The sequence below is a fragment of the Paramormyrops kingsleyae genome, chromosome 9, assembly GCF_048594095.1.
Source record: "Paramormyrops kingsleyae isolate MSU_618 chromosome 9, PKINGS_0.4, whole genome shotgun sequence".
NCBI lineage: Eukaryota > Metazoa > Chordata > Actinopteri > Osteoglossiformes > Mormyridae > Paramormyrops > Paramormyrops kingsleyae.
The window spans coordinates 36,108,891-36,135,271 of NC_132805.1; the positions used below are offsets into that span (position 1 = coordinate 36,108,891).

At 46.2% G+C, this 26,381-nt stretch overlaps 1 protein-coding gene and 1 long non-coding RNA gene across 5 annotated transcripts in view; one reads left to right on the forward strand and one right to left on the reverse strand.

Annotated features, from left to right (window-relative positions):
• LOC111835807 (neural-cadherin) overlaps positions 1-13,876 on the reverse strand; it is an 84,382-nt gene extending 70,506 nt beyond the window's left edge. For both annotated transcript variants that reach the window (XM_072716921.1, XM_072716920.1), the window contains exon 1: positions 12,970-13,876. In XM_072716921.1, coding sequence (XP_072573022.1) covers positions 12,970-13,636 — 667 coding nt within the window. In that variant the 5' untranslated portion in view covers positions 13,637-13,876. The remainder of the gene's footprint in view (positions 1-12,969) is intronic.
• Positions 13,877-14,141: 265 nt separating this feature from the next.
• On the forward strand, positions 14,142-25,753 carry LOC111835815 (uncharacterized). 3 transcript variants are annotated; one of them, XR_002836287.2, is made up of 4 exons: positions 14,142-14,574; positions 14,842-14,975; positions 15,804-15,917; positions 25,608-25,753. It is a non-coding gene; the product is annotated as an uncharacterized lncRNA (long non-coding RNA). The 3 variants fall into 3 exon arrangements; XR_002836288.2 differs by lacking the exon at positions 25,608-25,753 and adding an exon at positions 16,447-18,606; XR_011992837.1 differs by lacking the exon at positions 25,608-25,753 and adding an exon at positions 16,468-18,606.
• The last annotated feature ends 628 nt before the right edge of the window (positions 25,754-26,381 follow it).

Below are 26,381 nucleotides of genomic sequence, written 5' to 3' on the forward strand. Positions count from 1 at the left end.
GAGATATTAAAGAAATCCATCCATACTTACAGGGCATACTAGCAATCTACAGAGACACACACAACAAACAGTCCTTATGCCTGCACACAGCTGCCACTATAACCAATAAATGTTTTTCTTTATTACCCATAAAAAATGCGTTATGGTGTCGTTTCCCAGCCCATCTTCTCTCCTGGATGATACAGATAAGGCAGAAATAACTGGGACCTCAAGTAACTCCACTAGGCAGACAAAAAGCATCAAAGCAAGTCCTTGGTTTGCTGCTTCTGGACAACAAACCCTGGAAGAGTGTTTTAATAGCTAAACAAGGGAGGTTGGATACTCTAAATTCTATATAAATGCTCATTTACTACTGGAGCTCGCTTATGTTGACGTCCAGTGAGTCGATGCCAGTGGTCTCATGGAAACATGAAGGTGACCGGTCTTTTCGATCTATCTTTTTCTCTCGTCGATTATTAGGCAGACTGCAGTGACCTCGTTTTGTCATTTGCGGCTCGAGGTATGGAAATGGTTAATCCACTGGAGGTTTGGGTTAGGAAGGGCATTGGCTGGTGCTCCTCTGAAAGAGACACTTAACCTTCACAAATCTCCAGCTAGCCGACTGGGTGTCGCTGCTGGGCATGTCACATTGGATGAGAACAATTATTAATAATAATTAAAATTATAATGAAAATTAATAAGAATTTTTATTACACCCAAAGGACAATAAGTTGCGCTGACAACGTATCACTGGCTGAGGTGACATCCTCTTAATTTATTGATTAAGTTAATTAATTTATTGACTCCCTGCTAAGGAGCAGCTGTAGAGAGGTGGAGCAGAGTGCAGAGACCTGTGTGGTTGCTGTGATGAAGACCACGGAGTCACGGCTGCCAGGAAGCAGACATGCCTGCCGTTTACAGGCAAGAGGGGGAACCATAACAAAGACAATCATGCTGGCAGAAAACTCGGGACATGAAGTGCCCCCCCCCCACCCCCCCCACCACAACCCGCCGGTTTCTCATCAGCACCTGCAGATCGGAGGTCGTGGCTGAATTGGCCCCCACCGCCCAAGCTGCTACAGCCCCTCCCACGCCCTCCGCTCATGTCCGGTCAGACGACAAGGACTATTTTTTTCATCCTGTTACAAGTTTGAGACTCTGTCCACCAATAGCATCCATGGGATACAGCTTTAATAGGCTTGCAGTCAGCAGGCAAAAAAGAAAACGGCCAAGTCCCGTAAGTCCTGGATTTAATGCACAGTTCTAACTAAGTGGATTATAAAACAAAAAAAATGTACGCCAAGCTCCCCTCGTGCGCGCGGAGTGAAAAATGAAGGAAAAATAAAATGATGGACTACTTAGGAGGAGAATCCCTGATCCCTGTAATGAATGCTGTCTCATTTGAACACTGAATTATTGATGACAGAGACTCGCCTAATGTTAAAAAAGAAAGAAAGAAAAAAAAGCATGAGGACAACGTTGCTTTTTGGTTATTACAGCGTTAGCGGGAGATAAAAGGCTCTGGGATAAGAGGCAGCCACCAGTCGCATGGGGACACCAGGGGATGCGCATTCTGCATCTCCAGCAGCCACCAGCCGCATGGGGACACCAGGGGATGCGCATTCTGCATCTCCAGCAGCCACCAGTCGCATGGAGACACCGGGGGATGCGCATTCTGCATCTCCAGCAGCCACCAGCCGCATGGGGACACCGGGGGATGCGCATTCTGCATCTCCAGCAGCCACCAGCCGCATGGGGACACCGGGGGATGCGCATTCTGCATCTCCAGCAGCCACCAGACGCATGGGGACACCGGGGGATGCGCATTCTGCATCTCCAGCAGCCACCAGACGCATGGGGACACCGGGGGATGCGCATTCTGCATGTCCGCCTGGACTCATTCCCTCTGCGCCAAAGGCATGCGGCAATGAGAGACCGAATTAAACTTCATTTAAGAATGTTTAAATAAAAAATACTTTAAAGACGGATGACAGTTTGTCGTGGGCTATAAACACACAAACATGCGGTTCTAATGCGAGGATGGTCTGCGCGGCTGGTACTGCACGACCTCTGGACACCACGCCGGAGGAACGCCATTCCCATCGTAAACGAGATCACATGCGCGGCTGTGCCAGGCTGGCAGCTCGCGTTCCGGGATCCTGTGCTGTAAACGAGGTGCTGATTAGGAAAACGTGCTGAAAAGGAAGGTCTGGAGAAGCCCCCACCCCACTACAATCAGCTCTTCAGTTGGGGCAGGGGTCAGAGGTTAGGAAAGCTGGGGTCCCACCCAGCCCTGGTGTCACTCTGAAGCTGAGGTGTGGACAGCTTGGGACCCAGACTTCACAGCCTTCTCGTTAGGGACGGTGATCAGGTTACGTCTTCAAACTCATAAATCAGCTATGGGGGGGGGGGGGGCAATTCTCTCTAGAAGCGAGTGGACAGGCTCCGGCTCCCAGCCCATTAAACAGAGGCCCTGCAGGCACTTCCCTGACTTTGATCCTGGGGGGGGCGGAGCTGCCAGATAGATAGCTCAGAGGAATGACAGTGGGACATTAACATAACCTACATGCCTCTGTTTCAACAGTGCATTATCCCTTAGGATCCTCTATACTCTTTATTACCATTTATAATTATAATTTATTGATGTCTATGATACACAGTCTCCCCAAGAATCTCCCTGAGGTGAACCTTCCTAATGAAGGACATGCTGGTTTCATACCGTTCAACATCCAAAACAACTTATAAATGATCACTATTTGCCAATGACAATGGTTGCTTTATTTTTTGCTCCACCCTGTTAAGCAACAGCGCTAAGAAAACGAGACTAAGTCAGAATGCTTTATTTTTAGTTAAACCCCCCCCAGTCTTGCACAGTCTGACCCGTCACTGCACGTTCATTCTCTTCTGGTGGGAAGTTCTGGAGGCAACGGCATTGAACTGAATCAATGCATGAGACCGCAAGGGGATAAGTGATGAAACCAGAAGGGTGCTGGTTCAAGCTCCAATGAGGGAGCAACATGAGCAAAGCACTTAACCTCAGTGAAATATTCAGCTATGAAAATTGGTAAGATTGGAAGCTGCATATGGGCTCGCAGCACATCCGCTGAAGCAGACCAATAAATAATGCAAATAGATTTTCCCCCATCCTCTTCTGGTAGCATAAGATATTACCCAGCTTCATCTCAAAGGAGTCCGGGAAGCAACACGGGGTGGTAACACTGGACTGGAAACACAGAATTAAGAAGCACAGATGTTTCCATTTCATGCTGGGCTTTCCATTAAAACCAGAAGTGAGTGAGGCAGAAGATGGAAGACAACAAGCTTTTTGAAGTACCCAGTTATTAACACTTTATTGAGAAGAGATGATCAGAGACACATGTGGTCAGGACGGGAACATATTTACACTGTATTTTGTTTCAAGACTTCTAAAAAAAAGAAATTTTCAGTGTATCAAAGTAAAATATCATAAATGAATAACATAATAATTAATGACTATAGAATATCACAACTGGTCAGTTTCTTATATAAACATGCAACTTCCACAAGAAGCATAAACCATTACTTACCAATGCAACTACAGACGCTCCTCTACTTATGAACATACAACTTACAAACTTTCAGACATACAAACGAAGAGGACTGTAAGTCCAAACTGTGTTTGTTGGGCTCCCATTTCCTGTCCACAACATTAATTTTCTTTCCGTGTGCCGATTCCACGTAGTATGACTTCTGGCCGCTACTCCCGCCGCGCAGCAGCGTAGCGTGCGTACTTCCAGCATCCCAGTTCTTGGTACTTGCGTATACCATTAAAATAACGATGTTGAATAACGACTTACGAACATTTCAAGTTACGAACGGCCATTCGGAACGTAACTCGTTCGTAAGTAGAGGAGCGTCTGTATTCGATGCTACTATTAGTATGATTCACTGCTGCTGCTGCTCAATCTGCCGGCCTGTTCATTGTCTGCAGGTCAGTTACTGTCTCTGTCTTTTGCTAACCTTCTAGGAGATGTTTCATCACCACTAATTCCACTGGCAGGAACTGAATTCAGTAGCATCTTATCAGTCAGCAAAAACACGGTTCTGTGTCGACACCTGAAAATTGCTGGATGAGGTCTGTGAAGATTTTGTCCAGACAGATATTATTTATAAACTGCACACTATACCATCAACTTATTCACAAATAGCTATCGCACTTGCTCCTGTGTAAAGTACCTGTCTTAGTGCTGGGTGTTATTTTAATGTGCTGTTGATGTTACACAACAGCTTAGGTGTGATGGGTCCACCTGGTCCCTAGAGAGAAGAATGACTTACATCTTTGCTGTGGATATTCTCCTCGAATCCCGCAGTAACCCTGACACTCCACAGACACACCGTGTAGAAGGTGTCTGCATCTTCATCATTTTAAGTGTTCCCCAGCTCCTGGTTGTGCATCTTCAGTTACAACCTTAGTCTCAACTTCTCCTGGATCCCTGGTTTTTTTAGCTGCTAACATACTTTAATAACAATTTACTTCCTGCCGTTATAAATACAAGATATTTCTCCATTTAACTTCTTGATGATATTACAGAAAATTATACAAGATTGAGCCATGCTTCCATTTCCATTACAATTACTTTCCAGATTATAAGAGACACGCTACTTGACTAACAGATCAGAATGAACTAGTCAACTAAATATCAACTTTTCATCTAGCCAGCTAATAATGGCTTACGGCTTGTTTGTTTCCCGTGTTACTGGTGGGAGGGTCTCTGGTAACTAGTGAGACCCTCAGTGAGATCCAGTTTACTCTTGTTTGCTTACTTATCAAAAAGAGCCTCAATTGAATGGGAAATCTCAAACTGGCTGTATTTGTTTGTTGATTTTCTGCCGAGCGTAACCAAAGAGCTCTCTGCATATTTGCTTAATTGATTTATGTAGCCTTTAAATCTTTAAATGGCTCCTTTTTTCTGCCGGTTTACTTCCCCTTTGATGTTGGCATTGGAAACGAGGGGCTGTGAGGTAATATGCAAATGATTGCATATGACTTTATTGCAGTCCCGCGTGAAATCAATAAGAGCACAGGAGGGCTATTCGCAGCCATGCTTACATAAGATCGATGGCCCATCCCACTCCCCAACCCCCCCACTTTTGCTCAGAAGAGTGGTGAAAGCCAGGGCGGGGGGGGGGGGGGGGGTTGGTCACATGTTCCTGCTTTCCCATGTACGGATCATGACGTTGGCATAGGAATGCAAGAATTGCTAGAGCTCTGGATGTCGATGGAGCTGCTTTGGCCGAATCCTCACAATAATAAAGGTGCCCCCCCACACACCCAGGCTGCTCGTGCATAAGAGGATCTGGCATCACCGTGCAGTTCGACAAAAGGGCAATGCCATCCATGCCACAGCCGGGGGCTACTGCCGTGGACCAGGCTGCAAACGGTTAAGGGGGCAGCTGTTGAGGGGACTCTGATGACCTTGTCCTATTTTGTCATTAAAACGTCGTCCCCTGGGCCGATGCAGAAACGCTGTCGATAACCTATTACAACACGATGGCAGGGCCAACCGAGCAGGTGGCATGAACTTCAATTAGCCGACAGAGGCTGCATGTGACAGGATCAAAATGAGAGGAAACTGACACCTGGGAGGGCAGACTACACGGGCGGGGGGGGGGCACAGGTGAATGAGTGAGTGACTGAGTGAGCGGCAGAACCACCGGGGGCGGCGCTCGAGACCTCTGACCCCTTATCATACTGGGCCCCCAACCCAGACCAATCCAATTACATTCCGGACTTTTTAGGGATTCTGTTATTCCGGGGCCTTTGGATTCGTCCTAACTCCCCCCACCCCCCACCCCCCCCCCCCACTGGCGGAGCCCCTGAGCACCACCGAGCAGTCCCAAAAGAAAGAGGGACCCCCATCCACCAAAATGCCCCCTCCCCACCCTCAATACAAAGATTTTTCTGTGACATATTCTATGAATGCCACATCTATAAAAATCTTTGAACACATCTATAATGCATTATAATGCACTCATAAAACACTATAAACATTGCTATAATTATTTATACCAAGGCAGGTAATGCTTTGCATTAACTGCACCTTCATAATACTATTATATTACATTCATAAAACGTTCAGTACACCTTCATAATGTATTCATAAAACATTTATAAACATCATGTATGTATACGTTAACATCCTAACATCCCTTAACAGTTTTAAATATACAGTACTGTGCAAAAGTCTTAGGCAGGCAAAGAAAATTATGTTTAGATTACCCTTGTGTTCGTGTAAAACTATGATATTATGCCTGTCAAAGTGTCAGCTTAGCCATTTCAGAACCTCTGCTAAAATCATCCTAGTATTTGCAGCGACTGTCCAGTGCAGCCATGTATTTTTTGACTTGGCCACTAGCACACCTCACACAGCTAGTCAATCTGTCATGAATGTGCTTATGAATGTTCTATGAATGCATTATGAAGGTGTACTGAATGTTCTATGAATGCCTAATGAATGCATTATGAAGGTGCACTTAATGTAAAGCGTTACCAAAAGGCATAACACATTATAGCCATGTTTATTATGCATATGAATGCTTTATGAAGCTGTCATCTATAATGCATTATAGACACCTTTATAATGCAGTATAAATCATCCTTAATTCTTATTATAATGCATTGTGAAAGTATCTATAGTGCATCATAGATGACAGCTTCATTGGAGCTTATGAAGTATTATAATCATCACTGTAATGCCTTATGACTGTCAATAGATGATGTGTAATGCTTTACTAATTCTTATACTGACCATTATAATGCATTATGAAGGTATCTATAATACATTATAGATGAGAGCTTCATTGGTACTTATGAAGTATTATAATCATCACTGTAATGCCTTATGACTGTCAATAGAAGATGCTGTAATGCTTTATTAATTGTAATACCTACCATTATAATGCATTATGAAGGTATCTATAGTGCATTATACATGGGAGCTTCATGTAAAGCGTTACCAGATTTAAAAATTGCACTATAGGTTTTCTTCCCCACACCACCACCTGTGTAGTTCCCCTCTGTCCCCTGCATGAACACTGCAGGCAGGGAGCTCATACAGAGCCCGCCTGACTCTGTGCCCCGGCTGGCCACCCACTGGGAAGATGCAGTAATCGTAGTGACGCTGACGACAGACGAGTTCACGGAGTGTCAAGGCCTCCGGGTTCGCAGCTCAGAGACACAAGCATCGGGCTGTCACCAAAATCAGACACCAAAGGACACCAAAGCAACGAACATTTCCCAGAGCTTGTTTTTTCCACCATTATAATTTGTACAAGACTATTATTTTCCCATCTCACCCTCTTTCTTATATTATATATAAATACACGTGCTGAAGTATGTGTGACGAAGTATATATGAAAAGCAGATAACGAGGCACGTACTTCTGTTACTCCGAAAAGTGCCTCCGATTCAGCTGAGAAAAGTTACCGTGTATTAGAGTTCACACAAACATTAAAACATTACTCTTTACAAAGCAAAAAAATGAATAAATCTGCTGGCAAGTGATGCAATAAAATAATAAAAAATGTTAATCTGTTTTTTCTTTACACATCAGGGAATCAGTGAAAGCCTTTATCCTGGATTTCACTGGCTTTTGAGTAAAATAGCTGCACAACTGAAAATAAAGCTGCGTACCAAACATCCAAACACAGGGACAGGTGCGTGTCTGTATATATGCTTTTTTTTCCCTCAGCACAATATAGAGGGACATGGTAATCACTGTGCTGTACAGCATGTGTCACTCAATGCAACCTGGCTTGCAGGTGAAGAAAGCCTATCAGAGCCGGGCAGCCAGGCAGTCCAGTTCACTTCAGAATCACGCTCAGCAAAGTGTCCTCCACCCCCACCAGACACGGAAAATCCATTAACATAGTCATTGGGCCATAAAACATTCTCTCCCCAATTTTTATCGCTGTTTGGTCGTTTCTTTATCTCTGTCAGACTCGACTGTCCACAACACCAGAGTCTTCCACAAAATGGATATATAATGTCCTCCTTAGGATCACAAATCCACCCACACTGCCTTCCTTTCAGACGCTAAATCAGCGGGTGCCATCGGGAGGAGCTGCTGGTGACCTATAGCACGTGGGCACCTAGCAGGATAATAAAGGCACACGGCAGGCAATCGTGACACTGCCAGCCAATTAGCGCCCTCCCACCCAACTTGACAGAATGACATCTGTCTCACAGTCACGGTCTGTGAACAAACAAATCATTCCCTGAGAGAAGTGCAAAATCTATCACGTCGTTATTCTGTTATGAAACCAACGTTAGAGTGCTAAACAGCGTGCAGATACCTCTCTCTGCTCCCTGAGCTACCTTTTGTCTGAGGGATGTCGCAGTAGCGGTCTTCTTATGCGAAGGTCACAATGTACACAAGTCCCAGCTGTGCTCTCTCTTAGACGAAGACAACCAAGTACACAGCAGAAGGATAAAGCCCAGGGAAAAGGGCTCACCTGTGCGGTTGCACAGGGGTGGAAAATTTCTGGCAAAATTCCTGAAACTTTCCACAGGCGGTAGGGTTGCAAAGGGCCAGCAAATTTCTGGAAACTTTCCATGGGACGTTACGTTAGGGAATTTTGTAAATGCTGAACTCTGTGAAACTCCACACAAGCTGTCAGTTATGGCAAAAAAAAACAAACTGTATGAATAATACAACATAGAATACAGCTTACAAGCAACGTGTTTGATGCAGATTCTAATTTAGTGGTGTTTTTACACATAATTACTCACAAACACCTGTTTATACAATGATATAAATATTAGTGTTGTCAAGATGTTTCTTTTAACTACATTTAAGTTCCCTACTATAGCCCAACCTGCGATAGGTTTTGCAAATTTTCAGTTTGTTCCAATTAATTCCCATGGAAAGTTTCCAACTTTGAAAATTCCCAGAATTTTATTCATCTGGACAATGGCAGTGAAAGCCGACATCCCTTCGCTATAAGAGCAAACATTGGTGTAGTGTGTTACCGCCCGAGGCCACTGACATGCAGCGATTGTTTCCAAAGCAGTGATGGTTTCAGAGGGTCCATTCCTGATCTTTGGGCCCCACCTATAAGAAATCCTCTGTGAGTGTGTCTCCATGAGCCCCCCCACCCTCTGTCCCAGAAAACTTTCTCTCTGAACATCTCCGGTTTTACTCTTCAGTCAGCCTCTCTCCTGTCTTCCCTTTTATATGTCATGCGCTAGTTTTTCTCAGTGATTTCCCCCCCCCCCCCTGTCCCCCTCTCTATCTCGCGCGCAAACCCCAGGCAGGCGCTTAATGTAGAGTATTTTCTGTGTTCAGGGAAAGATAAAGTTGTTTTCTTGCTAGGTTTCAAACTTTCATGGGGGCCTCCATCCCTTAAGGGAAGAATACAGCAGCTGTAGAAGCGCGATGGGGGAAATGCTCCACATGTACAGAGCCCATTATCAGTGTTTACCAAGCCAATGGCAGAACCACGGGGATCATCTTTAGGAGGATTAGAGACAGGCCCTGCAGAGACTCTCTCTCTCACACACACATACAGACACATACACAACAGGCCATTGCAGCTTGTGTCCTGCACTGTTACGAAGCCTCTGTGTGTGTGTGTGTGCGTGTGTGTGTGTGCGCACGCGCAGCTTGTTAATAACAGCAATAGTATCTGACATACCAATGAGTCACCAGTTTGTGGGCCTTGAAAGGAATCTGCAGGCACAATTACATTTGTCACTTGTGCATAATAGTTAAACGCACAGACACACTGATGATACTGGATGACTATGTGGACTAAATATAGAAAACAAATGATGTGCACTGAAACTGTAAAATAAATATTAAACCTTGTTAAATGCTCACACCATCCATCTACCTTCAAAGCGACTGTCCCATTCAGGCTCTGATGGGTCTGAAGGCTCATCCAATGCTGCACAGACCACAAGGCGAGTGTAGACCCTGGATAGGACACCAGTTCACTGCAGGGCACATATTCACAAACTCACAATCATGCATTACAAGCAATTATGGACTTCGGAAGGAAACCGGAGTACCCAGGGGAAACCCAAACACGTGGAGGAGATGCACACTCCACACACGGAGTGAAGGTTATGTTAGACTCCCCAAGTGTGGAGGTGCAGTACAGCTCCCCAATTTTTGGGGATGTTATTAATTGTATCCTCCTGAGACCCCACCCATTCATTTATGTCCATTGTAGTGGGCATTTTATTTTTGCATCTATCTTTTCACTGATGTAAGGAAACGTATTTATTCCTGTTGTGCACTAAAGAGGACATGCTGTGAAATTAAAAATAAAAATACATTTTAAAAAATCTAAATTGTAAGATGTCTTATTTCCTCCAAAGACAAATAACTTAAATTGAAGGACACTTTTTTCCTTGGGTCTCAGGAGGATATATTAGTTCTGGTATTCAACACATACCAGATATTTGGCATAATTTACTATTGGAGGGAGTCAGAATAGCAAATAGAAATTAGATATAAACAAGACCTACAGCCAACAAACATGGCTCATACTGTTTATGTAGAATTTATTTCATGTGAAAGAAATCCAGGGTAATTGTTCTACTGCCGCAGAAGCTGTATCAGGCAGGACATAAGAAGAGGGAAAAAAGTACATACAGACACACACAAAGGAAAACAGCCACCTAAAGTCTCATATAAATGGGAGAAAATAAACAATACTCTTCACAACACACAAAAAATGTGCCAGAGTGGGGGTGGACAACAGTTTCAGGAATAATTATCTCCCTCAAGACCACCAGTTTGACTCCCTTTTCCTGAATGTAAGGAGAATGAGTCTCTTCACGGATAACCCAGACAAAAAGCCCAGGCCCGCAGAGACAGGGCTGCACTGCTGCATATAATTGCTTTCTCGGATGCTGCAGGAGTCACGGTCCTCGTACGCAAAGACGCACACAAAAACCAGGGCCATGTGCAGAGGCGGCGGACACAGATGCGGTGACACGCGGTGAAGTTGACCTGGAACCACGAGACCTCCAGACATAATCCATAAAGCCCACCTAAGACGCTCATCAGGCCATACGTACGCAGCATAATGTGCTTTTCCTCAGAGTAAACAGCAATAGCTATTCTGCAGAACCCGAAGTGGAAGGTGCTGTCTGGGGCTCACCGGCGACTGGAAATATTAATGCTGTGTCCATACTTACCATCCAGCAGAACATTGGAGGCCAAACAACAGAAAGATACCTGCAAAGAAGCTGATAAGACTCTTACTCATTTCTTCCCCTTCTGTGTGCAAACATAATACTGTCATGAATATTGTTGATTTATATGCTCTACTCAAACCATGCAAACCATGCATTTATGGGATTTCCCCCAAAGCACTATATTCATGGGAGGATATGCTACCTTACACTCACTTTCTTGTCATTTGAAGACCCCTGGACTAGTTCCCTAATCAAGGGACCTATTTCATTCAAGACACCTAAGCGCTACATCAGAACCTGGTGCGATCCTTCCTTAAACAAGCAAACTGCTGTCCCAGTGGGGATCTGTTTGGAATTGCGAGTAAATTTCCAGGTGGATAAATATCACTAATTACTTCAAGCAAACACGCCGTGTGGGTTCGCCTTCAGAGCAACAGAATAGCTCATAGGAGCCACATTTTCTGCTGCTCCGATTTCTTTGAGACTTGCAGATGCAGCAGATTGTGAGGAATCACGCCCCCCTAAACCCTAACCCTGACAGCTCAGACTTCAGGGAATTTTTATTCACTGTGAACTGTTATCCAAACCACCGCGCTCTGTTCACGGGTAACGTAAATTCAACAATGGACAAAAAGCATACTTTTAAAGATGAATGGGGTTGGTTGTAAAGATGTTTTTACACAGCTAGCAACAATGCTGAGTGGGGTCCTCCATAAACTCACTGTTAGGAATGAAGCTGGGAATTCGATGAGCTTGGCAACAGGACCAGAGAGTTCAGGAAGCTGATTCTGCACGTGAGCTTTACCTCATTCACTAATTACCGAAGGCAACACCCCCCCCCCAACCCCCCCCCCCCCCCGGCAAGGGTGACAGCAGAGCGCGAGAGCCACGCGGGCACCTAGCGGGGACCCAGCCCCCCCACAGGCGCTTGAACAGCTTGATCTGGGTCCCTGGAGTCTTCCTCCAAGACCTCCTGTCACATCTGCTTCACATACCACATTAAAATATATGGAGCGAGGTCATTAAAAAAAGTTTTAAGGTGCACAACTCAAAATAAGTACGCATATGTAATATATAAAATATATTTTTAAAATAATGCATGTAAGCTACACAAGCGCCCCGCCCCCTGCTCAAATCATGCAAATTAGTGACTGTGCGGCACTTTGCTCCTCGTCAGCGGAGCCGCTCACGTCTGCGGAGCCTAAAGCGATTTTGAGCCGCACATCACGGCTTTACAGCAGACTGTCTACGTGTAAGCAAACTCATACAAGACTAAATGCATATGAAACGCATTAAAAGGCAAATTAATGAAAATTCTGGTGATGTTTCAGTCTGGGCATTTGGGATCTGGTCTTGTGGTAGGTGTCGCTCTAACAGTTTATCCACCAGTGAGTCCTTCGATTTGAAATTATATTTCCAACAACTATGTGCAATTCGTGTGCTTTAAAACATTTAACATTTTAATTACATCGAAGGAGGTGAGATCTCGGAGCGTGATATTTAATTACCTTATTTAAATTACACAGTCTACAAAACATCACTGACAATCAGATCCGTGAATCTTCATTAACTCTAGGGCTGGCAGATACATTAATTACCCATCACCAAATTAGTTTATAGATGACGAGTTAAATAACAATTTAAGTAAATTAAATCGCGCCTTAAGTTCGGAAACTTTTATTACAGTCACCGTCTGGCTTCGTAAACTTTTTATCCGGATACCAGCGCCTTAGTTTTAATGCGCATACGGGTGCATCCCCACCGGGCTGCTCGGGGTCTCGGGCTCGACGCGCCGGTCTTACCTCCGAAGTTGTGGATTTTAACCAGCACATCAGCAGCGCTCCTCAGCTTACTCGCCAAGTACAGCCGGCCCGAGTCCCGCTCGATCTGGACCGGCGAGTCCACGCCCAGAACCACCTCGAACCACCGCCTGGCAAACCTGTGATCGGGCACCGTGAAAATCAGGTCCCCGATACGCGCATCCTCGGACACGGGGACAGCGTAGGACAGCTCCCCGGGTGCTGCCCTCGGCTTCCGCGGCATGGCCATAGGGACCCGCGGGGAGACACCGCCCGCACCGACCGGGGGCCCGGAAGGCGTTGCCTGTCCACTTTCGGGGGCGCTGCTGTTTACGTCCGGGACTTGGGTCTCCAGCTCCGCGGCATCAGCTCTTAGCGCGTACGGTGGTTTTAACTGCCCGCCTAAACTTCTTGAGGCTTCCAGAGACCGGCGGCTGTCGTGGCTTGGGGGGACAGCGCTGGAATCGGAGGCTCCCTTCCCCGCTAAAGCGCTGCCCGGTCCCGATTCCGGCGAGGGGTGGCGGCGCTCTGAGCTGACAGGTACGAGCGTCTGCCAAGTCGAGTTTTCACCCACATTTCCGTGGTACAGCGTCGACGGAGCGGTCGTGGAGGGGGATAAAATAAAGATGAAAAACAGGAATGGAACTGCAAACTTTACAGCGTCCTTCATGTTTGTGCCAGCTCACTTTCTGTCCAGTGTGACATGAAACTTCCCCCTTTTCATCAATATTTTACATTTGAGCCAAGAAAGCGCACAAATAAAATACACAGCAATCTGCTTTGTAAAAACAGAACCGGAGCTGAGGGGATTAAAAAGTTATATGGCATAAAAACAGATACTGTCATTCAATCAGCAGAAGACAAGTGTCAACAAGACTATGCTCCAACAGGAACGTCACTCGGCTTCGGAGCAGCTTCACTCCGCCGACACAGAGAGGGAGACTCCATGTGGGTGCCCATGGTCGCTCCGCCCATCGCTTTCTAACCAATCAGCGCGACGCGTGGGCGGGGCTTCAGCGCCACCGCACCCATTTAAGCCCGCCCATATGCAAATCGGCCTTTGTGCGGTCCGCCAAGCGGACGTTACGGAATTTAACGTTCGCCTCAGCATCGGACCGTTTAACGTTTTTCAAACAAAAATAAATCTGAGAGCTTCATTTACAGTTTCAGGCTGCGCAGCTGCCACCCAGTGAGGCCAACGGTGCCCTGAAATTACAATAAGCTATTCACAGCCTCTTATAACGCTTTAAATTTTAAATGTATACACGCGCTGCGTCTGGGGGAGAAAAACAAAATAAGCAAAAGCGATTTCCTGACACCCTCAGAAAAGGCGAACAAGAGGGCAGTCCTGACAGATTGTGTCCAGAAAAAATGCGTATGAAAAATGCAGTTGTAAAAAAAATACATTTACATTCAGTCGTGTGTAACAGCAGCTGAGTGTGAGTGGTCAGGATTCCGAGATACGGTTACTGGGAGCGGAGGACCGAAAATAGGACAACGCGAATGACTGTCTCCGTGCACTTAATCTTGGCAACCGATTGCATGCTATAATTCCATTAGAGAAATCAAAATGAAACAATTGAGTCAGAAGATATTCAAAATAATTAGGTAATCCTGGGGCAGGCAACACCCAAACAACAAGGCATGAAACGTCTTATTGGTTCATCACATGCAGTATTAAATCTGATTTTCAGACTTTTGTCTGAAATTTACTGAATAATCATATTATGGTTCTATCCTGTTTTCAATTTATATTGTAGTACCTCAGTGGGTAGTACTGTTGCCTCATACATCCAAGGTTGTGGGTTCAAATCCCGCCTTTGCTCTGTGTCGAGTCAGCACGTTCCCCCATATCAGACTGGTTTCCTCTCACAGACATGCGGGTAGGCTAAATGGCTTTTGTAAATTGCCCTGCGATGGACTGGCATCCCATTCAGGGTGTACCCCAGCCTTGTGCCTTATGTCGCCTGGAATAGGCTTCATGCCCCCCCGCCACAACCATATCCACGGTAAGCAGTTCGAAGCTGCATGGATGTGTGATTTTTGTATTCTCCGCGGGATTACTAATTCATTCTGCAAGTTTATTACAAAGAAATGTAAGATTGTCCTTATTCCCATCAGGGGAGAAGGATGCAGTTCCAGACATAACTTTTTAATAGTTTACTTGCCTGTCTTTCCAGGCAAGATGAAATAGTTTACTGGAGCCTCATTTGCTTCCTAATCTCTGCAAAGCCCACCTTAATGACCACGTTTTACCCGGGGCGTCGTTTTTATGAGTCACAGTTACGTTTTACAGTGTGCCACAATATTCATTGTAGGGCTCACAGTGGAAGCAGATCCATTAGTAATCTCCTGAATTTCTGTTGGTGTTTTGCTTGATAAGACATTATTCAAATTAAGGGCTTCACCTTTTAAGGGGTGAGTGTCAGAAATTGTATCTGTACATATTGCAAAAGTGGCAGAGGTACATTTATTTATTTATTTTTTTGCTTTTTGCTTTTTGGATTTTACAGGGTGAGTCAGTTTCGTTTAGGGTTAGGGTTAGATGAAAAAAATGCATTTTGTACATAAAGGCACATGAAAGCAGAAGAGTTCGAGTTCATGCTGAAATTCATATTCAGGTTTTTTTTAAAAATGTACCTGAATATATTTCACAGTTAATCCGAATTGGTTAAGCTCCAAGCTCCAGTCATAAAATGATCACCCTGCAGCGAATGCCCTTACCTCTGCTTGCTTTGAAAAGCATAACACAAATTACAGCAATTTACCCCAAGAGGCAGTGTATCTGTGACAGGGGAATGGATTTCAAGTTGACGGTGTCGAATGTCGTGTCACAGCCACTCATGACCGTCTTTCATCACGTTCTGGCATGACTCTCCGTGGAAGAGTGACAAGAATAGCAAGGGAAAGGAGGCAATCACATGAACCCTGATTCAGTTTCTTCTGCTAAGGTCAGTGGGAGAACTGGCAGATTCTTTTTTCCCATGAACCCCTTCTCTCCCCTTCATGTTCCCTCTCCCTCATTGGGCACTTTCATCGCGACAGCGGCAAGCTTTATTATCTGGGGGCTGACAGTCAAATTAAAGCCAGGTGGATTTCGCTTCTCTCTCCACAGAGGGAGAATTATTCAGCAGTTAAAATACAGCTTGTACACCCCCCCGACCCCCACCCCAACCTGTCCCGGCTTGCGTAAAGCGGTCCCTGTTTCTGCACCCCCTGTAAGCCCCCACCCCAGTCTCTAATGCCTACATCATCTCTGACATGCCTTAGACCTCTGGGGATGATGGGTAGGGGGCCCCTACACCCTCGGGACTGTTTTTTGTCTCCCCAAAGTGTAAGTAAAATAACCACATTAATGCACACTAAGCACATCCCCCAGGTGTTTACCCGTTCAGTGTCACCTCTCATTGTTCCCTTCTATCTATTCCGCATGGTATAAAATGCTAAATAACCTGTTTATGTTCTGCATTCTGCCAATAGGCAGCATCTCCTCTTTTTCAGAATCACCACGGCAACTCACAATCTCCTCACCTGCCACCATCAAAGGTCTGGACCACTGCTGTCCACAAGCCACATCATAAACCAATCAGGGTTAAGACTCCGTGTTATAGCTAATGAGCAATCAGCACCCCCACCCCCAGTCTCTCTTGCACCACCCACTGTTTTACCCCCACCACCCAACCCCCCTGCTCATCTGATTGCAATCAGCAGCAGCTCCTCTGAATTCTGCCTGCACTGTTTCCCAGACCCCCTCAAAGTCCTTTAATTGCTAACAAGCGGCAGCAGAGGGTGACAGGGTGTCGAACCTGTGACAGATCCGATGCAGCGTGACTCATATGCTCAGAGGGAAGGGTTGTAGCCTGCATAACCGGGGACGTGTTGGATTTCCCAGGCAAAAAACCTGAAATCTAAATCCAAGTAGGGGCAGGAACGGCTCAAGGAACTCTAGCGCGGAATGAAATTCTAAGCCGCTATAATTCTACGAATACAAATTCCATACTCTCAGAAATCATCCATCTCCCCCTTGAATCATGAAAGATAGGCCATTAGTGCATAAGAGCATAGTTTATTCTGGGCAGTCCTCTTGAGCGGAATCACCTCCTGACAAATCTACAGTGTTCACAGCATCGTCCTTTGCATGTCAAATGTGAAACACACCATAGCACGCAGAAAATGGTGGCGGGCCTCGGCCGGCGGGGCCCTGGACCCAGGAATCACGGCTGTGGTTTTTGGAAGACGAAAAACTCCGAGCGCTGCATTAGAGCGCTTTATTTCAGGGCTGGAATAAAGCCCCAAGCCACTGTCATCTACTAACGGGAGCTGTACAGGGTATGTGCGAAATCAGCTAGTACTCCAGTTCCTTAATCTGTTGTTCTCGATGTCCTATTTCTTTTTATTTGACATACAAACAAAAAAAAGACAAACATCTCACAAAAAAATGCGTGAGAGGTAAAAAGGAAAGAAATGCTTATCGTCTTTGGGGGCCGATCTAATAATAGAATTTCATGACTCTGTTGGTTTAACAAAGCATAGCTGAGGGCTATGAATTGTGCGACGGTTCAATGTTTGTCAAATGCACTGCATTGCGTTCCCATTTGCAAATAACCTGTATCTATCTCTGTATCTTTGTGCATTCAATTCCAGTGCATCTGGCCGTGCCTGATTTGTAGCTGAGGCACACTTGCATACGGAAGCACACACACTCCGCTCGACATACATTGCACCAGGAGCTCAAAGAGCATCCTAACAATCTCAGCCGTTGTTTCCGCACGCACTGGGAGAGGAGCCTGAATGCAATTATGAGTTCCAAGAATCCAAAGTTGTATTTTTTTTTGGCTACCCAAACAGAGCAGAGAGAAAAAAAAAACACAAGAAGATTAAATATTAACTTTGCCCTTTTTTCACGAGTGTGAAGTATCGCACCACAGGTTGGTTTGAATCACAGCCGCGTGAGGTGAAACAGAAGTGAGGAGGGGACAGGAGGGGGGTGACGGCAGAGAGGGAGGTCATGCCACTTAGGCTGCTCCTCAGCAATGACGCTGCTGCAGCTCCAGGGGGCGCTGGCGAATCCAGTCTGGGTCACAACAGGGTTGTCCTGGAAGGAGTTGCTTATGTCATCTTGGTGTGACAGGACTGGAGTCCGGTCATGATAGTGTGAGGACAGGGGTGTAATGGGGGCGAATTATGACGATTCCAAGGGCCCAACATAATTGGATTGGTCTGGGTTTGGGGCCCAATTATGTGCTTTTATGGGGCCCGGAATCTCTAGCAGCACCCTGGGGTGATGGGGTACACATAAACACACCCAGCAGGCACAGGTGGGGTTCGAATGGGATTGATAAAGCTACACACAACTGACGTCATGTAAATATCCTGCAGCGGCAGCTCAGTGATCGGTGACGTCACACGACGAACCCGGGTTCCACCGTGGACCCCTGCTTTCGGCTCTGTGTCCATCTTGCATTATCTCCTCATCTTTACACAGGTTTCCTCCCACAGTGCAGCTCCATTGCTGTGTCTAAATTAACCAATAGTGTGTGAGTGTTTGTGTTTACTCTGCAATGGACCTGACACAGGTACAGGCCGCTTCCCCGGGCATCACGGGACGGCATCCAGGTCCCCGAAGCCTGTCCTGGACAAGCAACATGCAAAATGGATAGATAGAGATCTAATTCAGATTTTGAATCCTTATGAGTAATTTGATTGGGCATAGTTATCTAATCTTTTTCAGTTTTACTAGTGAGGAATAAACATAAATAAAAAATATCTGATTATTTGTTCTAATTTGTAAAAGAATTCATCTGGGGCACTAGCCAAGATCGCATGGAGAGATTCTCCTTTTCCTGCTGAATATTACCATCATCAAAGAGTGTGCAGAGGACAACAGAGCCAGCTGTGTTTGTTGCCGGTGGGGAGGTTGTCAGGGTTCCTCTAACTTTGCCTTCTAGGGACTCGTTTTCGGAAGGCGGTGGACTGCGGTCATCTAGTCTCCTTTACTCTCTCCTGCATGGGGCCATAGTGTGGAACAGGGTCTCTGATAGTGAATCGGAAGACTGCTTTTAAATCCAGCATGGAAAATGCTATACTGTGCTAGTGATAGAGGGTTAGGGGGGGTCACAGTACTGCAGACACCTGTGAATTACTTAGAAAGGGCAACCATTGAGCTGAGGAGAAAATGGGCAAAAGGTCAAGAGAGGCCTCTCTCATGCACACTCTTCATACAGCATGACGCCAGCGGTCGTTTCGGCAAATGTCCTTTCTTACGAGTCTAAAAAGTTTCTCGCCTCTCGGCGAGGTTGGTGATGGTGTCAGCAGTTCACTGCCTGGGCTTGAAAAGTTCCTCCCCATGCAGAAAGCGGGCAGTGGGACCGGAGAGAGTCTGGAGATTTGCTGATTCATCTGAAGGGAAAGTGACATGAGTGGAAGGGAACCTGAAGATTTGGGATCAACTCCAGCGGAGCAATATGCCAAAGTCTCCAAGCGTGGCAGAACAGGAATAAGGGGCCGTAATCGGCAAGAAGAAAATAAATACGCGTGATTCATCAGACAGCCTAGATTATGTGGCGCTGAAGATGATTTGGGGTTGGGTTTATTAAAAACTGGAGGAGGGAGAAGAATCCTTTAAATCACACATAGCCTGTAGCCAGCTCACAGAGTAAATCCCATCATACTGCAGAGGAGGATAGAAAACAAGCAATAACAAAAGGGAGACTCACATTTCCCATGGTCCTCTGCAAGCAGGAATGTCCTGGCTGAGATAATAGCATGAACTCGCATTTGACATGCGGTTTAAAATTCTGTCGTGGAATAGAAACACACACAGGATTAAAGTATTTGGCGGCTTGCCAGCAATTAAACGGGACGATGACACGGGCGCCGGGCCGTGTCCCGGCAGCTCTGCGGCTTCGCCGTCGTTTCCTTAAGTCTTCCTGCTGCCTTCATCGCCAGCATGTCTGTGTGACGGCGTGGCACACTGGTCCAAGCCGTGCTTCTCACAGCCGCAGCGTCCGGCACGTCTGCGGGCTGCGAGGCACAAGCCCACAGGGAGTGACTTTCAGCAAGCGAACGGAGCGTAGTGGTAAACATTTGTTTGTTTGGGTCAGATGTCAGCCTGGCGTGTGAGAGGCTCTGTCCGCTTATCTGCGGCAGACGCGTCGGTCCGGCTTTGCTGTGGTACGCGTCACGTGACCTCAGTTCCATCCTACGCTGGAAAACCCTGGTCGGGTGTTCTGCAGCCAGCCAGCACCACCTTCAGTGCAGATGTTCACCTTCCATGAGCCATATGTTGACTTCCATATCCAAGAAAGTGATTCAGCTTTCCAGGTCTAAAAGCCACCGACCGAGTCTCATTTCAAACCAGGAATGGGGCATGTTTAAATATATGGAGTTAAAAGCAGCGGCAGTGCTTACCGGCCCTCTAGCCAAGGTGCTGCGGATGGGGGAGGCACTGCGAAAAGGGGCTTAACCTCTGCAAATGGAGCAAAGTCTGAGTGTCTGAGTGGCTTTCCATAAACTCACCTCTCAAGCAATTAAACGTGATATAAAACAACATCAACAGAGCTTCTCCTTCCCACCTAACCTGCCGTGTTTCACCCGGCAGTTCTTCAGCCTGCCTTACGGTGCATTACCTTCACAGAGCCTGGTCACCGTTATTATTTAACATAAAGCTAAAAGGAGAATGGCTGGTATTAGAGTCTCCTTGGGCTCCTGCCGAATGGCAACACAGTTGTGTTTCACGAGGAGGAGTCGCATGGGAACAGAGCCGCAACCGGGAGCGAGATCCCTTTTTGAAGCCAAATTGCAGTTCATGCTTGAATACTGGTCAGAAAATTACCTGAATTCAAGACAGCGTATAATTCCACAGAAATCCACGACAGGCGATTTTGTGAGACTTAAGGGGAACTCGGTGATGGTCGTTCACTGCCTTGAGTGCACAAGGCAACGGTCTCGCTTTTAAGCTGATAATGAATCCCAACAATGTTGAACTGTGGAAAACCCACAGTGTTTTTAATAAGAAATGTAATAAAATACACAGGGGTTTATCGAAACACGGGCTATGATCTGAAGCAGATACGGCAGTTATGGTTTTCTGTCTTTCGCTTGTTTGGAATGAGAATACCTTCAAGAAAAACAGCTTTCAGTCCATAATTGTCTGTTCTTTCTTGTCTGAAGCCATCTAAGTGGCTGCTCTAATGACAAAGGGCTGTGAGTCTTTAAAGTCTCGTGACTGACATCTAAAACGGCCGGTTATGTTGATGCAGGTGGCCTGTGATATACAGCTTGCTGGCAGGGGCTGCGTAAAAAGCTGGGGGGAGCGGGCTGGGCAGCTGGGGGGGGCGCTGAAGGCAGATCTTGCAACTGTCATTGTCCCGGTAGAATCTAACTGGAAGTGGCTCTAACGGTTAGAATCAAAGGCGACTCCCCCCTACTCAAAATGCCCTCCCCCCACCCTCAGAAAGTCACAGGGGACATTCTGAAAGGGGAAACATCTGTTAACCTTTAGAGCGAGTGAACGGCATGTGTGCCATTCTGTCTGAAGGCTAATGTGAGGAGACGCCTGATGCTCACCGCGTGGCCCCGCCCCTTCCCGCTGTCCACCGCGTGGCCCCGCCCCTTCCCGCCGTCCGCCGCGTGGCCCCGCCCCTTCCTGCCGTCCACCGCGTCGCTGACAGTCCATCCGGCGTGACACGAAGGGCTCCCTTCGTCTGTTTGACATGCAGCCCTCACCTTTCATTAACTCCACCACCTCCCTCTGGACCGCAACTTCTCTAACGTGCCTTCTCACGTATCCACTGCCTTCCCAGGAACTGTGTGGCAGTCCTGAACTTTAGCAGCATAAATAAAATACATGTGGGCAGCAGAGAGCATGTATGCTGGAGGAGAATGTAAGATCTAGTAGCAGACACGGACCAGCAGGGGGCGCAGCGGTTAAGGAACTGACCTAACTGATCCACAGTCAAGCACCTAGGGAAGTTATTGCTGTGGAGACGTTCAGTTGAGACTCTTACCATGAACTGCTTTTGTAAAAATATCCTGGTGAATAAACAGGAAACTGTAAAGATGTTAGCTATCGGAGCTGTTCTTAATAGGAGCCTCGTTTAACCAGCTAAATGGTGATGTGATGTAATCCCCTGTAAGAAAGCTGACTGTGAGAGTGGACAGTCAGGGAGGAGGAAAGCGGTCTGCGAGAACGCCCAGATCACAGCCAAGCTAGCCTGACTATTATGGGCTATCCTGAAATACTCTTTGAGATCTTTGACATCTTCTAGGAAATGTTTATAAGGGCCTGCAGCTTATGAGCAGATATCGTATTGGGATCGTCAGTTAGCATCACATGATCATCATTACTACATTATTGTTTGGACACATCTTTTGTTTAACAGTCTCCTATTGACATGAGGAATGTGCCTCTTTTTAACCGGCCAATGGGAGCTGGTTTGAGGAAGCCTCAGACAAAGAAGGGCAGCATGATGAATATTCATTAATGTTGCTGCTTCTCGACGGTGCCTGTGGTGTGAGTCAAGCTGAAATTAATTTTAGGGTTACAATTACTTTTATACGATGCGTTGCATTTGTGATTCAAAAATGAAGAAGAATTTGTAAATTTGTTGTTGCTTGGAAACAATTCGGAAGTGATTCGGAATGAAAATGGATGGAGCAAAACATTGAGACCATGCTCAGATAGACATGCAGTGATGTGAAATGCACAGTATCAGAAAAGCGAATGAAAATGGGGGCACTCTGAGATACCGTTCTATAATAACGTATATTTGGAATATATCTGGAATTTGAATTGGCCAAAAATAGCACATCATTCAATGCATTCATCATAATTCTGGTGATGTCTGGGGGAACAGAAATTGGCACACGAAACAAACGTAAGCCACCGTGTCAATTATTTACTGGGAAATGAGTGAAAAAACGATGTGAAAGAAGATGCAATATGTCATATAATACTGGGTAAAAACTGGAACAGGTCTGTGGGGTAAAATGTTAGTGTCTTTCTGTCCTGTAGACTCCGGAGCTTCAGCTGCGAGCGCGACGCAGCGCCAGGTCATGGCGGCCCCACGCGGACAGCTCCATAGCTGTAGATCACTGATAGCACACCCTGACATGCCATTAACTGCTATCATCCCGCACCAGGCTTTGTCCTACAAATGCTGCTGACCGCTGACTCTATACCGCTAACCGCTAGCGTACCTTTTGTCTGCAAGCACCGGCAGACGCTGTTAACCACTAACTCCCCACCGCGTACAAATGCCACTTAGTGGCCCGTCAAACCCATAGCCTAGCAGGAGGTAAGGCTCCTGGGGATGAAGTCCTGCCTGCGTTCATGCTAGAGGCAGCAGGAGGACATACTGCAGTCGGGTAAAAATATTCATCTTAGATCTGAAGGACTTCAGCCAGAAGAATGCTCTTGTTTGTTTGGTTTGCAGGGGTCTCCTGAAGCGTGGGGGCTGGGGGTGCGGATGGATAATAGAACAGCCCACCTGTGAGAGTCGGATCTGGCTGTGTATTTGACCTCACCCTCTCCCTCCCATGGATACTGACATACCAAGCAACACTGGATGAGTGTTACTGTCAAAACCCTACATAGAAAAGAGGTGTTATTTCAAAGATGGCTTTTGGCATGACGGTGCAAAGGACGTAAATATACATCTCTGACAACACACACACACACACATCTGGCAGCGCTGGTGAGAGCCGAGATACCGGCAAACACTGGGATGTATATTTTTGAGAAGATACACTTGAGAAAAGCGCAGACACCTTTAAAAATTCATGGGGGCGTCAAAGGAAGCAACCTTCTGACAGGTGTGATGAGGATGATCTCATTCAGCGGATTTTAAAATTTCAAACCGTAGTAAAATCAATGATTCACCACAGGGGAATCAGCAAGAAAAAGCAATCCCAACAATAACAACAGCAACTGTTTCAAAGTATTTCATTACACCTACAAGAAGTACAAAAAATGCACAAAATATTCAAGATTTCATTTCAGTACAAATGGATCCGCAGGAAGCCGAATGGAAATGGCGGCCTTGCATTAACCCTGAAACTGGGACTCATTTGTTACCTCATGACGTGAAGGTTTAGTGATACAGAAAGGACATGAAAGCCAGTGTGGCTTTACTGGCTGAGACAGACAGGGGTCCTGCTCAGGACAGGGTTATTCCAGCTCCATTAAGCTTTACAGCAAATTCCAGCCTAATACCTGCATCGCCATAGGATTCAGTGGAGTGAAAATGGTTAAGGACAAGGGGTTCAACGGCGTTACCGAGGCTTTAGGGTCACTCAGGCTACAGCCACCAGCGCCCATGCGAAAACACACACACACATACTCACTACGAGAGCAAGAAATGCAAATTGTGTTGGGTAATGTTTTATTAACAAGGCAATAAGGTTTAGAGAGGATCTCAGTGAGCTGGCGGACTGGAGCCCAATTTAAAATACAACTCAGGCGTATGTGACCTTGCTGTTTCCACTCACATGGAGAGCGAGCACTGGGCTGGGGCGGCCGCTTCGGTGATCCAGTCTGTCGCAAGAGCACAGCGCTTTCTGAACGCGGGCGCCCTGCACTTCCTGTACAGCGCGGACACATTAGCCGACGTTGTGACCCGAGCCGCCTACACGTCCTCTGCTTCCAGCACACTGGCCCCTCAGATCCTGTAACATGCCAGTCAGATATGATCAGCCAACAGGTGAACTGTGATTACCCTAAGATTCCCTGTCATGTCGAGTTTAATATTCTGCGCGGCTCATTTTTGCACTTGTTTGGTTAGCTGGCTGGGGGAAAATACTAATGTACAAATATAACTGGGCCCCAGAAAAAAAAGGCTAGTTACTGGATTAAAACGATTGCCCAGGAAAGTGTAAAGCAAGGGCAACCCACTAATTTCAGCTTCAGCATTTCATCTACTATGTATAAATTGAAGTGACAGTCTGGTCATGCATCTTGTGAAGAAGCTCAGACTACGGATCAGGACACGTCAGCTTCATCCTCTCTGCCGTAGCCACAAGAGATTTACAGGCACAGCAAACCGTTTATCCTTTTTTGTTTGACGTCTCCTTCTCCTATAACTACCTCTTGGTGAATAATGGTTTCCTTTAGCTAATGAGACACAGGAATTAGCTGCCTCAGCCACCTCTAGCCTCATCTTTAGGTGCTGACCTCCTGTACCTAGTGATGACCTGGCTACGGTCCCACATAGTTATTTAAGGAAGGTAGGTCCAGATGAGGGCAGGTCACCCAGCTGAGGTGAGACACACTAATGACCTGGGTCTTTCAGCTGAGTTCTTCTCAGCTAAAATTTAACACTTAGATTTTTTTTTAACTTGTGGTTCGTGCTGTTTGATTGCTCGTTCACACTTTGGCTTGGAATCCTTGGAGGGATCATGTCAGTCTTCTTGGAGCCGATGGTGAACGCTCCTTTGGGACATGAAAATGGCTGGAAGAGGAGAAGGCAGGGATGTGGAGCAATGCCTGTTCTTTATGGGCTGGTGTTTAAAAATGTTCTTCTCAAACCATTTTTTGTGAATGTCTTTGATCTTACAAAGATCCATGGGTTCACTCTGCCATAAACTTTGATGTCTTCAACTTTCAGAATCTGGTTTTTGCTGTTTCTTTGGATCCTCTCCAGATCACACACTGGACACCGGAGGTATAGATACAAGGGAGCCAGCGGTGATGTCAGCGCAGTGCAAAGCCGGACCGACTGTAAACACACTCGCATTCGCTTCTTCTCAAGATCTGACAACATGCTTGTGAACAGAAGTTCTGTCTGTTGGTGACACATCTCCCAAAAACCAGGGAGAACTGCTGAAGGAGTGTTCACACACAATCCTGGATGCCATTCATAACACCTACAGAATGGACAGTGTGGGGATTGAAAGGTAGGGAATTCAAAAAATTGCTTCAAAGTGCACAGCTGCAAAAATGGACAACGGTGAATATTATATTGGGTAGAAGTGTTTACTAGGAAGTCAGGTAATGTATCAGATCATCTCCTCACATGTGACTCATCCCCCTGATGAGTGAGAGAACCTGAACCTTAAACAACCATCTGCAGAGGAGCTCTAAACCACACAGGAAGATGAGGAGTGAATGAACCACATTAGCTACCATGTTCACGCAGAATCGCACGTCTTGGAGCCGTCCAGATGTCCTAAGAGCCTTAATCTCACGCCGATTGCAGTACCGGTGAATCGGTTTTTATATCGTCCTCTGTTCTCATGAAGGTCTCCCCATCCAGCGCTGTCAGTGGAGTCGGGTGGCTGGCAGAATCGTAGGACTGGCTCAGATGCTGCCTTAAGTGAGCCTCTATATCAAACAAACACAATCACATATATAAATAAGGAAGTGGCTGAAGCAGGTCTGCGTGAATCCCAAACCTCTAGTATACACTAACCTTATC